Source organism: Stegostoma tigrinum, chromosome 19, assembly GCF_030684315.1.
Source record: "Stegostoma tigrinum isolate sSteTig4 chromosome 19, sSteTig4.hap1, whole genome shotgun sequence".
Classification (NCBI taxonomy): Eukaryota; Metazoa; Chordata; class Chondrichthyes; order Orectolobiformes; family Stegostomatidae; genus Stegostoma; species Stegostoma tigrinum.
The window spans coordinates 7,858,318-7,871,463 of record NC_081372.1 but is presented as its reverse complement, the minus strand read 5'-3'; the positions used below and the strand labels follow the sequence as shown (position 1 = coordinate 7,871,463).

Sequence of the window (13,146 nt, the reverse complement as noted above, 5' to 3'; positions counted from 1 at the left end):
GGTGAGAGTCGGACTCACCGAGTCAGATTATGTTTTCAGCTCTGGAAGTGAAACTTAAACTCTCAGCCCTCTGCTGCAGAGGCAGAAGTGCTATTGTGGAGCCAAATGTGTCTCTGCGATTGCTGAGATCTGCTTCTGCCACCTATAAGCACTACGCATACCTAGTAGAAGTTATTTCATTTTTATTTAGAGTATGAAGTTGCTGCCAGTGGGCTAGTGTAAAACCAAACAGCTCCCAGTTGGTGACATCACCAACAAAATCTGGAAGAGAAAATTCCGAAAACAAGTCATCCCGTGTGGCACGAGGATGTTTCTGCACGCACAGGAATTACGGCAGTGGAGCTCCCAGTTGCTAATTCAAATTACGATGTGAAAAGTTACATAATGCAGATGCTTACATTACTCAAAACTGGCTGGAAAATTCCTAAAAGTGAGACGTGCAATTACTTCAGCAAACTGCTATGTGCCATGACAATTTTAACTTTGCTTCCTGGAGAGAATGCTGGTGATGTTCTGACTCTCAACATCAGTGGAAAAAAGTTTCCCAGGATTTAGAAGGTCACCATCACATTTTAACAGGATCATTGTCCATTCTAGCTGCTCTTCGAGCACCACTTCATTGAAAAACTAATAAGTTCACAGTTATTTCTGTTTCCATGTTATTGTCTCTAATCTACCCACAATCTACAGCACAACATCTCTCCTCTTACCCCACACCTAGACTCTTTCTTTTTCCCTTTTTAGTTTTAGTTAAGCCTTTTGCTCTCTTTAGTTTGGCGGCTGATAAAATTGCTCAGTGCAAGTTAACTGTCATGTAGAGCATATCTTTCAATTGTTGGCTTTGAATTTCTTAGATTGAGCATTACCTGGAAACACCTTTATTTATGCTTCTCACTGAGGGGGGCTCAGTGTCATTGGGTCATGTATGTCTTCCTTCACAGTATGTAGCTCCCTTTTGAACACATTGATGCCAACATTGGTGGTGTCGTCGGCAGTGAAGAGGTTTTCTAAGATTACAAAGTGATCTTGATCAAACGGGTCGATGGGCTGAAAAGTGGCAGGTGGAGTTCTGTCTGGATAAATGTGAGGTATTGCATTTTGGCATAGCGAACAAGGGTACGGCGTTGAGTAATCTTGTAGAACAGAGGGACCTAGGGGTGCAGGTACGTAATTCATTGAAGTTTCCATCACACGTAGTCGGGGTGGTTAAGAAGGCAATTTGGCACGCTTGGCTTCATTGCTCAGTCCTTTGAGCACAGGAGTTGGGAAATCATGTTGAGGTTGTACAGGACATTGGCGAGGCCTCTTCCGAAGTACTGTGTCCAGTTTTGGTCACCCGGTTGTAGGAAGGGTATTATCAAGCTGGAGAGAGTTCAGAAGAGATTTACCAGGATGTTGCCAGGTATGGAAGGTTTGAGTTATAAAGAAGGGCTGGGACTTTTTTCACTGGAGCGTAGGAGGTTGAGAGGTGACCTGGTAGAAGTTTATAAAATAATGAGGGGTGTCGATAGAGTTAATGATAGTTGTCTTTTCCTTAGGTTGGGGGATTTCAAGACAAGGGGCACATTTTTAAGGTGAGTGGAGAAAGATTTTAAAAATGACATGGAGGCAAATTATTTTTCGCAGAGCGTGCTTAATGTGTGGAATAAACTTCCTGAGGATGTGGTGGATGAGGATACAACGATAATGTTCAAAAGACGTTTGGATAGATACATGAATAGGAAAGGTTTGGAGGGATATGGTCAGGGACAGGCAGGTGGGACTAGTTTAGTTTGGACTAATGTTCGGCATGGACTGGTTGGACCACAGGATCTGATTCCATGTTGTATGACGCTGTAGAATATCATATCTCCACACCTGACACTGTCGAGCATTGGACATTTCTCGCTGTTCTTTTTCACTTCAAGCCATTTAATGCATATTTTCCTGGCAGATATCTCATTAAAACAAATTGTTTGCTCATCATCATTTTGCTGTTTGTGGAACCTTGCTTAGAACAGTCTGCTGACATCATTTTTGCCTTACTACAATAAGAACGTTTTAAAGATAGTTCATTGACTGTAAAGCACTTTGGGATAACCTGAAGTATGGTAAAGTGCTAAAGAAAGTCGTCATATTTTCTATGCGAGTTTGTAGCAGAGGAGCTGATGTTCAGCTGGATTGATGTGTTTCTGCCATGTCCCACATGAGCCATCTCTTCATCTTCACTGAACACGATAAGCTTAACTTCAATTCCTTGATCAGATGCTTGTAAGACTATTTGCCTCAGCTGCTGCATATAACAGTGAGCTCCATATTATTTCAAGCGTGCAGGTACAGCAGGTAATAAAGAAAGCGAATGGAATGTTTGCTTTTATAGCTAAAGGAATAGAATGTAAAGGTAAGGAAGTATTGTTGCAACTATACAAGGCATTGGTGAGACCGCACCTGGAGTATTGTGCACAGTTTTGGTCCCCTCATTTGAGGAAAGATGTAGTGGCATTGGAGGCAGTTCAGAGACGTTCACTAGATTGATCCCAGAGATGAATGGTATGTACTATGAAGCGAAATTGAACAGTTTAGGCCTTTGCTCTCTAGAATTTATAAGAATGAGGGGAAATCAAATTAAGGTATTCGATGCTAAAAAGTATAGATAAAATAAATGTGAAGTGGATGTTCCCTGTTGTGAGGCATTTTTGAATGAAGGGTCATAGTCTTAGGAAAAGGGGTAGGAATTTTAAGAGTTGAGGAGAAATTACTTCTCCAAAAGGATTGTGAATCTGTGGAATTCGCTACCCCAAAGTGCTGTGGATGCTGGGACAGTAAGTAAATTTAATGAGGAGTCAGACAGATTTTTAATTGGTAATGGGTTAAAGGATTATGGGGAGAAGGCAGGAAAATGGTGAGGAGCATATCAACCATGATCGAATGGTGGAGTTGAGTTTGATGGGCCGAATGGCCTAACCCGCCCCACTATTTTATGAACGTATGAACTTATTTTATTTATTACCCTAGTTCTGGCCAGCGAAGCTCAACAAAGTTGAAAGAACAACATTTCATTTTCGACTTGGGGACTCTGCAGCCTTCAGGACTCAGTATCAGGAATCTGAACACCTTCCTTGTCTTTGATCCATTCCCACACCCCACGCTGTGTCATGACATGGGTTGCTTCCATCATAGCCAACCCATTTTCGCCTACTCACTGTCCCCATTGCCACCTTTCCTTTCTCATCAACTTATCATTGTCCGTTCTTCTGTCTGCTCAACTGCTGTCCTTTCTCTTTGGGCTCAATATCTACCTGTTGTTTACTCCTCCTCCTGCCCCAAACCCCCTGTCTTTGGCATATATACCGCCTCTTCCCAGCTACACTCAGATGTGAAGAAGGGTCACTGCACCCCAAACATTAACTCTGCTTTCTCTCCGCAGATGCTGCCAAACGTCCTGAGTTTCTCCAGCAATGGCTGTTCTTGTTTCAGACTTGCCGGATCTGCAGTTCTTTGTTTTTTATTAGTATAAACAGATCGCCTAGTTATCATTCTGGTCTGCATGGAAGACTGGACATGTGCTGACTGCTGTCTTTCTTGGTGCAAACCCTTTGATAACTTTTACTCACTTGGCGTTGTATTGGCTAATTGTCAAGTTCTATTTGTTAGCGCTTCAATGGAACACCTTGGGAAATTGGCCTTTGTAAAAAAAAAAGGTGGCATGTAAATACAGGCGATTCGCTGAATTTTGCCACTGGCGTGTCTCAACATGACCAGTACACAGTGTTTCTTTTTAAGACGAAAGCAGTGCTCCACGTAGAGTCACTTTGGAGGATGATTTATCTGCCTCTTAGTCAAGCTGTGGTTTTGTTTTTTCTAGGATGGCCCTGGTACGAATGAAGCAGGAAGGGCGAGAGGGAAAGTATATGTGCAAGTACATTGTGCATTCGATGTGGGAGGACTTGGAGCAACGGGGTAAAGTAATGGGGGTAAGTCAGTCACACATCTGGAAGAGGTTTCCCCTTGGATAAGTAGTGGGCTGTGTTGAATGTTGCATGTTATCCAATACTGCGTTGGTCCTGGGGACCAGTCACCCTAGTGAGTGGTTAAATCAAGAGGAACATAGTATGGTGTATAGGAGTAATTTACTCCTTATTGAAACTCATCCTGCTTTTCAGAAGTTTCTTTTTTTAGCAGAGTGTAAATCATAAGACCAATTAAGCAAATTAGCAAACTCACAAGGGGAGTTTAGGTTTTCCTCAAGTGCAGTAAGTTATTATCTGGAATGCACTTTCTGAAACAGCAGTGGAAGCCGATTCATTAGAAACTTCCAAAAGGGTGTTCAATAAATACTTTAAAAAGAAACATTTGGACAAACACGGGTAAAGAATCAGATAAATGTGAACTAATTGGATAGCTCTTTCAGAGAGCCGTGATAGTCCAGATAGCCTATTTTGTGCTGTAAGATTGTTCGATTTTGTTCAGTATGTGGTTGGAAGCTGTGGATACAAAGTATGTTTGAGATACTATTTAGCCATAAATACAAAGTTAAAATATTTGAGGTGCCGGGAGTCTGAAACATAACCATCTCATCACCTCAGCAAGTAAAAATCAAAAGAACCGTGGATGCTGTAAATCAGGACCAAAAACATAAGTTGCTGGAAAAGCTCAGCAGGTCTGGCAACTTCTGTGAAGAAAAATATCAGAGTTAACATTTCAGGTCTATTGACACTTCCCCAGTGATGGTAGATGGGAAAACGTCAGTTTATATGCAGAAAATAGGGAGGGGGATGGGGTAGGGAATAAACAATAAGATAAAGGATAGAGCCTGAAGTGAGAGAGTTGTTGGTGGGGGCCGGAATAGGACTGAAACAAGGAATATTCTACGTACCCAATGAAGAGGCAGGCATAACTAGGGCCCATGAGGATACCCGTGGCCAGCCCCTTACCTGAACAAAATGAGAGGAGTTGAAAGAGAAGTTGTTGAGGGTGAGGATGAGCTCGGCCAAGCAGAGGAGGGTGGTGGTGGGTGTGGATGGTTCAGGTTTTTGCTCCGGGGGGAGGGGAAGCGGAATGCCATAAGACCTTCCTGGTGGGGAAAGGACATGTAAAGGGATTGCACAACCATGGTAAAAGGCTGGAACCTACAAACTGGAAATTTTGAAACTGGCATGAGGCATCAGTGGAATCATGGATGTACATGGGTAGGGCCTGGACTGGGGAGAGAAGACTGAGTCAAGGTAGGAAGAGATGAGTTCTGTGGGGCAGGTGCAGGTTGAAACAGTGGGTCTGCCCAGACAGTTCTGTCTGTGGATTTTTGGGAGGGGGTAGAAACAAGCTGTGTGGGACTGGCAGACTATCAGCTTGGAGGCAGTGGTGGGGAGATCACCAGATGAAATGAGATCAGTTACTGTGGTTGATACAATGGCCTGATGTATCATGGTGGGGTCGTGGTCCAGGGGAAGGTAAGAGGAGGTATCCAAGAGCTGGTGCTCATCCTCTGCCGTGTAGAGGTCAGTACGCCAGACTACAACAGCACCACCCTTTTCGGCAGGCTTGATGACAAATTTAGGGTTTGATCTGAGTGCAGTCAGTTCGGAGGGGTTGGGGGAGCAAAGAAATTGAGGCAACCAATATCACATCATCAGATTGAGTGCAGGTGAAAGGCCAGAGGGAGGGGCCCAGGTGGAGGGACAGTATTAGAACTGGGCGAAGTGATCTGTGGAAAGGAGAGAGGACTCTTGTCCAATGAAATGAGCGCGGAGGTGAAGATGCAGGAGAAGAGTTTGACGTCATGTCGTGCCTGAAATTCGTTAAGGGAGGGACGCAGAGGAATAAAGCTGAGGCCTTTGCTGAGGACAGAGCGGGCAGCATCGGAGAGCGGAAGGTTAGGAGGGATGAATACGAATAGGTGTGGGGTTGGGATTGGGGATGGAGTCAAAGGGGAGGGGAATAAGATTCGGAGGACCATGGGCATCTTTTGAGTTGTTGCATTTTGTGGGCCTTGATGCCCGAAACAAAAAGGTGTTTTGTTGGCATGGTGAATGAACCAGAGGATGATGTGGTACTGCGAAGTGGTGCAGCCCTGAGCCAGTGGGACGCAATGCTATTGGAGAGAAAGGTTGAGAGCGTGCATACGATGCTGCATGGCACTGAGTGTGTTTCTCAGAATGCAGCAAGAGCAACTGTCTGGGGAATGTTGAACATCACAGAGATATCTGTGATCCTGGAAGGATTCAAAACAGGAGGGATGGAACTTCAGTTGGAAACCACGGGTGGAGATGCTGAGCCAGAGGTAGTCTCTGAGGAATGTGACATGGAAATGATTTTTAGCAAATACATGGTCAAACATCAGAAGCGACAGTGAAGTTCACGTTGGTGGACAAGAAGAAAGGTTGGAACAGAAATCCCTTCAGAGAGAGGAGCAGAGCTACTTCAAGGTGGGCATGCCTAGAAGAGATGTGGCAGTGAGTTAAATACCAAATTAAAACCGAAAGAACTGCAGATGCTGAAAATCAGGAACAAAGACAGAATTTGCTGGAAAAGCTCAGCAGGCCATCCAGCACTTGTGAACAAAATAGCTGAGTTAACATTTCGGGTCCACCTTCCGCAAGGACCGTTCCCTCCAGGACACCACCCCTCTGTCACTCCCGACACACGCATGCGCACACAGACTCACACCGCGCGCCCGCCCCCCCCCCCCCCCCCCCAACCCCAACAAACAGCACATTTCCCTGTAACTGGCAAAGGTGTAACACACGCCCATTTACCTCCCCGCTCCCTACTATCCAAGGGCCCAAACGTAGCTCCCAGGTGAAGCAACACTTCCCACAATCTAATCTGCTGCAATTGCTGCTCACAATGTGGTAAACTGTACGTTGGGGAAACAAAGCATAGACTGGGTGACCGCTTCACAGAACATCTAGGTTCTGCTCGCAAAAAAGAACCTGAGCTTCCAATTCCTTGCCACTTCAATATACCATCCCGTTCCCTGGCCACCATCTCTGCCTCAGGCTTGCTGCAGTGCTCCAGCGAAGCCCAACGCAAGCTGGAGGAACACATCTTATTTTTCACTTGGGGATGTTTCAGGTTTAGAATCTTCTCCAAAGCTTCTCATCCACGTAAGATGATACTTATTTGTTCCTGCAACACCACTTTTGGTGCACATTGCCTGTCCTACATCTCAAGGCCCAATTACCAATTGACATCCAGCCTTCACTATTCACTCATCTCACCACCAGGATCTTCTGCAGATTTCAGGCGTCTGCAGGCTAATCAGGTCACCAGCACTGGGCTTTGGTTGTATTTAAAGATGTATTTTAAATGGCTTATTAAATTTTGGACATTTGGTTTCATCCACATTTACCCCATGGTGAGCCTTGTTTGCTCCTCAATCTGACAAAATGCTTGATCCCCCAGCATAAAGCATCTGTGTTCTTTTATTACGTTAGTACACAGTTAGTTGGCAATGAAAGAAAGACCTGATTTATTATTTGCTCATAGTTGCCCTGAGATGTTGGTAATGCAACTTTTGTATACTTGGCCTCCCTTCGGCCAAAATGTTCGGAATTCAATCCGGCTGTTATACTCAGGAGCAGGCTATTCAGACAAATTAATCCATGCTCCTTCTAGCTTTCTTTATCTGTAACCCTATTAGCACATCCTTCTACTTGCTTTCCTCCTTGTGCTTGAATAACTTCCCACTTAGTGCAATTAAGGAGCAACAGTGTATTTTTAGAAAAGTATGAGATTACAACTAAGCGCTTTGCTGCTAACTAAGTACTTTTTGGAGCATAATCACTATTGAAATGTAGTAATATACACCCAAGAGTTCCAGTATAATTATGGTAGTGTGCAGCCAGCCTCTCAAAGAATGCCATTGGTAGGACAGGGACACTTTGAGGAACAAACTCAGAAAAAGAGTGTAATCAGAAGAGACGGTTTGACAAGGTGAGGGCAAAATGTGAATTGCATTGGAGTAATGAGAGGGAACGAGAAAGAAGTTGATTAGGAGAAGACCTAACTTGGAAATGAAGAGACTAGTGTGGGAAGCAGGGAAAGAGATCATTTCGTCACTGGGAGAGGAGATCATTTCTTTTTTTTTTCCCCCCACAAACAGTGGCACGTGAAGTACAATTTCAGTTAAAAAAAAAAACTGGAAAAGAACTTAATTTTGTGACGACTCACTTGGGAGAATGTGCCCTCCTTGAGCCCTACTATTCCCAGAGCCACCACAAATGTGAAAATTTAATTAAACTACCAAATATCCAGTTTACCTGTCTGTCGGATTCAGGTTAAAAGAAGTACCAGGTTTTCCTTATTATCAAGAAAACAACTATTTATTGTAACTAAAATGATCTTAAACCAATGGCAAAATGCAAAAAAAACTGAATTGCTCATTTATGACAGTACGACTTAACTGTATCCTTTTTAAATCCACCCCATCCATTTGTACACTCAAACTCAAAAAGAAACAGACAAGATACAAATATTATGGGTGGAGAAAAAGGAAGTTAGGGAAGCAGTTATGCATTATCAGAACAGATCACAAAGCCTTGCAATTCTTTTTGATCCTTTGAGAGGGGCACAATGTTATCTGCACAGTTTTTAGTTTACTAATTGGTTAGTTGGACCTGGGTCTTTCCTTCTCCTTTGGGTTTAGAATTATTTCTTTGTGTCCCTGAATGTAGTTTTTTTGTCCTGTTCTTTCAACAGAGATTGGGAGTGAAGAGCTTTACAGAAAAAGAGTATTTAGATAGGGGAATGTTGATGCATCCACCTTGTGGAGTTTTATCCTTTCTTCTGTTTGCATTTCTCTCTCAAGATTTGTGTTAAGCTGCAGCTGGACCAAACAAGGAGTTGTTACTAATGCTGTGCTCCCCTGAGCACACATCAAACGGTGCCAAAAACCGAAATTGCTGGAAGAGCTCAACAGGTCTGGCAGCATCTGTGAAGGAGAAAACAGAGTTAATGTTTCGGGTCCGGTGACCCTTCCTGAGAACATTTCTCAGATGGTAACAAAGTGTGGAGCTGGATGAACACAGCAGGCCAAGCAGCATCTTAGGAGCAGAAAAGCTGACGTTTCGGGCCTAGACCCTTCTTCAGAAAAGGGGGATGGGGAGAGGGAACTGGAATAAATAGGGAGAAAGGGGGAGGCGGATCGAAGATGGATAGAGGAGAAGATAGGTAGAGAGGAGACAGACAAACTAAAGGGGCGGAGATGGAGCCTGTAGAGGAGAGTATGGGTGGGGAAGTAGGGAGGGGATAGGTCAGTCCGGGGAGGATGGACAGGTCAAGGGGGTGGGATGAGGTTAGTAGGTAGGAAATGGAGGTGCGGCTTGAGGTGGGATGAGGGGTAGGTGAGAGGAAGAACAGGTTAGGGAGGCGGGGATGAGTTGGGTTGGTTTTGGGATGCAGTGGGGGGAGGGGAGATTTTAAAGCTTGTGAAGTCCACATTGATACCATTGGGCTGCAGGGTTCCCAAGCGGAATGTGAGTTGCTGTTCCTGCAACCTTCAGGTGGCATCATTGTGGCGCTGCAGGAGGCCCAGGATGGACATGTTGTCTGAGGAATGGGAGGGGGAGTTCAAATGGTTCGCGACTGGGAGGTGCAGTTGTTTATTGCGAACCGAGCAGAGGTGTTCTGCAAAGCAGTCCCCAAGCCTCCACTTGATCTCCCCGATGTAGAGGAAGCCACAATGGATACAGCGGATGCATTATACCACATTGGCAGATGTGCAGGTGAATATCTGCTTAATGTGGAATGTCTTTTTGGGGCCTGCAATGTGGTTGAGGGAGGTGGTGTGGGGGCAACTGTAGCACTTCCTGCGGTTGCAGGCAAAAATGCTGGGTGTGGTGGGGCTGGAGGGGAGTGTGGAGCAGACAAGGGAGTCCCAGAGAGAGTGGCCTCTCCAGAAGGCAAACAAGGGTGGGGAGGGAAAGATGTCTTGGGTGGTGGGGTCGGATTGTAGATGGCAGAAGTGTCAGAGGATGATGCTTTGTATCCGGAGGTTGTTGGGGTGGTATGTGAGGACGAGGAGGATTCTGTTTTGGCAGTTATTGCGAGGGTGCCAACTTGTCTATACTCAATATCCATAAGAAATAACAACATCTCACGCATCACTTACCTTCCCTTGTTTTTCAAAGTTACAAATAAATTTATTGTCCTTTCTCCCCTTTAAAAGCAGTGTGCATTCTCCTCACCTTTCGTCCACAGCCCAAGATGTGGCCTTTGCAATCATTAATCTACTAATCAGGTGTCAGTACGCAGAATATGCTGACAGTTGGCATTCAGCTTAATAGACCTTGCACACTGCAAAACCTGAATGAAATTATTCCATAAAATGTGTCCTTTTCGTTTGTAATGTCCTGAATTAATTTTATGGCCGGAATTGGGAAGGATGTCATTCAGCTAGTGAGTAAATTCTGGTTCTCTGTAAGGCAAGTCAGTCCGTTCCATTCCCCGAGTCCATTTCTGTAGCTCTTTAGGTTTATTTCCTTCTGGCATCCATTCAGTTTCATTTTGAAATTATTCATCATCTGCACTTTTTTCATTCTCATGGGCAGTGAGTTCATTTTCATTACTACCTACTACCTTAAAAAAAAAGGTCCTTCCTCATACCACTCCTGGCATCTGTTGCTCAAAAGCTTAAATCTTTGCCCCTTAGTCCTTGTAATACCAGCTAAAGGCAACTTTCTTTGCCTAGCTTATCCAAACCTGGTATAATCTTGTATCCTTCTTTCAAATCTCCCTGCTGCAAGAACAGTCTCAGCCTCTTCCAACCTAATCCTTGTAGATAAACTCCCTCACTCCTTAAAGGTCAGTGCTTTCGCCATAACCCTGTAATATCTTGCCCTTCCAAATATTTGTCCAATTTCCTTGTTATAATTGCTTTTGAATCTGTTTTGCACCCTTGCAGGCAATGCATTCTCTGTTCATAACATCTTGCTGTGCAAAAAACATTTCTTCATGTTACTTCTGGTTCCTTGGGCACCCACCTTAAATCAGTGCCCTCTGATTATGAACTCTCCCACTGGAAACAGTTTGGGATTATCAGAAGTCAGGAAAACACATGACAAGAGTTGCTAAGTAATAAATCCATAAATATGGTGTTAAAATAATCCATCAGCTTTAGTATTTGCCCCATTTGAGTTAAAAGCTTAACCTATAAAGACATCGAATTTTCAGCCATTCCACCTGACCTGTCCAGAAGAGCATAAATATAAGCACAATTAGACCACTCGGCCCTTTGAATCTGCTCTGCCATTCTGTGTGATTGGTGCTAATCTTCTACCTTAGCTCCATTTTGCCACCCACTTCTTCTATCCCTTAAATACATGAGAGTGCAAAATTCCATCTATCTCAGCCTTAAAAATATTCAGTATGGAAGATCTGCAACCCATGGAGTTGAGGACTCCAAAGGCTCACAGTCGTTTGAATAAAGAAATTTCACCCCTAATTGAGAGTGCCTTCTGGTTAACTCTAACCCTAACCTGTCTCTGTCAATACTTAAGTCGCAAATGATCCTCCTCAAAGCTTATTTCAACAGTGTAATCTGTCTGGTTTTGCTCTCAGTCTGTAAAACAGACTTTTTTTGGGGTGAGGGGAGGAGTGGAGTTGCGTTGCATTTACTTACTTTTCATGAGTTCTGTAATTGCAGATTGCCTTGTCACTTTCAGCTAAACCTTCTGAAAAGCCTTTTCTTGAACCTTCTTTGGCTGCTAACTCGCTGTCTCCGTCTGAGAACTGTCAGTGGTAGTCTTAGAGTCATGCTTAAAATGGTGTCTCAGCCTTCCTTGTACATATTAAAACTTAAGATGGCTAGTGTCCCAGAATTGTTGTATCATGATTCTATATTAGATGATTGGCGAGGCAGAAAAACGCTATTTGTAGCCCCAGGGAACAGCATTCTCTGTAAGATGTGTGGCCACTGGGAAACTCAACAAACATAGATCTGCATGCTGACACGTGGCTTCCACTTCCAGAAGCTACTGCTGTGCATGGACCTTGAACAGGACACAGCAGCATGAAAAACAGCACAGAATGTCACCAGGGAAGCCATCATCCAAAAGTTTCTGCATACCCTGTGTGCATATACACTTTGAATTTCAAAGGTTTCCTACATGTCTGGGTATTTCCCAAAGTCTCCTTGGAGCTTGACCATGTTGCAGCTGTAAAAGGTCAAGTAATCTTTGGCAGCCATTTATCAAGGCTGTTTTTGTCCATTTCACGAGAGATTAGTTTGTTTTTACAGAAATTATAAAACCATGTCTACCCCATTCATGACGCAAATGAAAACCCTTAGCAATTTTAAATAGAGATAGCAGGAACTGTCGATGCTGGAGAATCTGAGATAACAAGGTGTAGAGCTGGATGAACACAGCAGGTCAAACAGCTTCAGAGGAGCAGGAAGGCTGACATTTTGGGCCTAGACCCTTCTGCAGAAAAAAGATTTTCTGAAGAAGGGTCTAGGCCCAAAACGTCAGCTTTCCTGATTCTCTGATGCTGTTTGGCCTGCCGTCGTCATCCAGCTGTACACCTGGTTATCTCAGATTCTCCAGCATCGACAGTTCCTGCTATCTCTGAAACAATTTTAACCCCACTGCAAAGCCTCTTCTAAGGATGTCTACCCTGAAGAAGTTATCCTCCTCCCTCCGGAAAAACCTCAGTGGATCTCTCTCCCGCTGCAACTCTCTTGCAATTTTAAATACCTCTATTTTGTCTTGTATTGAAGTTCAGCCTTCAGTGCAATGCCAGGGCATAATTGGGATAAAATCTGAAGGTTTGTGTGGGTGATTCCTACTCTGACTGTTGCTTTTCTCGCTGGGTAAATGGAAACTCTTGTAGATGTTCAGTAGGACACAGAAGCTGTTCAACGCTGTTGTGTGCCTGAGATTCAAGCTGTTTAGGTTGTGAAGCACATTTTGCAAATGTGGTGAAACCACAATCATTTATCCTCCCACATCTGTACATTTTCTGTGTTTATTATTTTCTGTTTCATAGTTTATAGCAGAAGTTTGACGTCTGTGAGTCAGAAATTTATTGGCTGGGGTTTTCAATTTCTGGATGCTTGCTTTCTGTCCAGTTACTTAAAACAAAGATGGAGAGAGTTATTGCGGGCTGATGATCACAAAAGCCTAAAACCCCCATAAGCTCAATGTCTGAGTGAACAATGAACACTGC

General features: G+C 43.9%; 1 protein-coding gene across 2 annotated transcripts in view; it reads left to right on the top strand.

Moving 5' to 3' along the window:
• Positions 1-13,146, top strand: part of LOC125461474 (ubiquinol-cytochrome-c reductase complex assembly factor 1) — a 127,904-nt gene that overhangs the window by 67,692 nt on the left and 47,066 nt on the right. For both annotated transcript variants that reach the window (XM_048550298.1, XM_048550300.2), the window contains one exon: positions 3,845-3,953. In XM_048550298.1, coding sequence (XP_048406255.1) covers positions 3,845-3,953 — 109 coding nt within the window. The remainder of the gene's footprint in view (positions 1-3,844; positions 3,954-13,146) is intronic.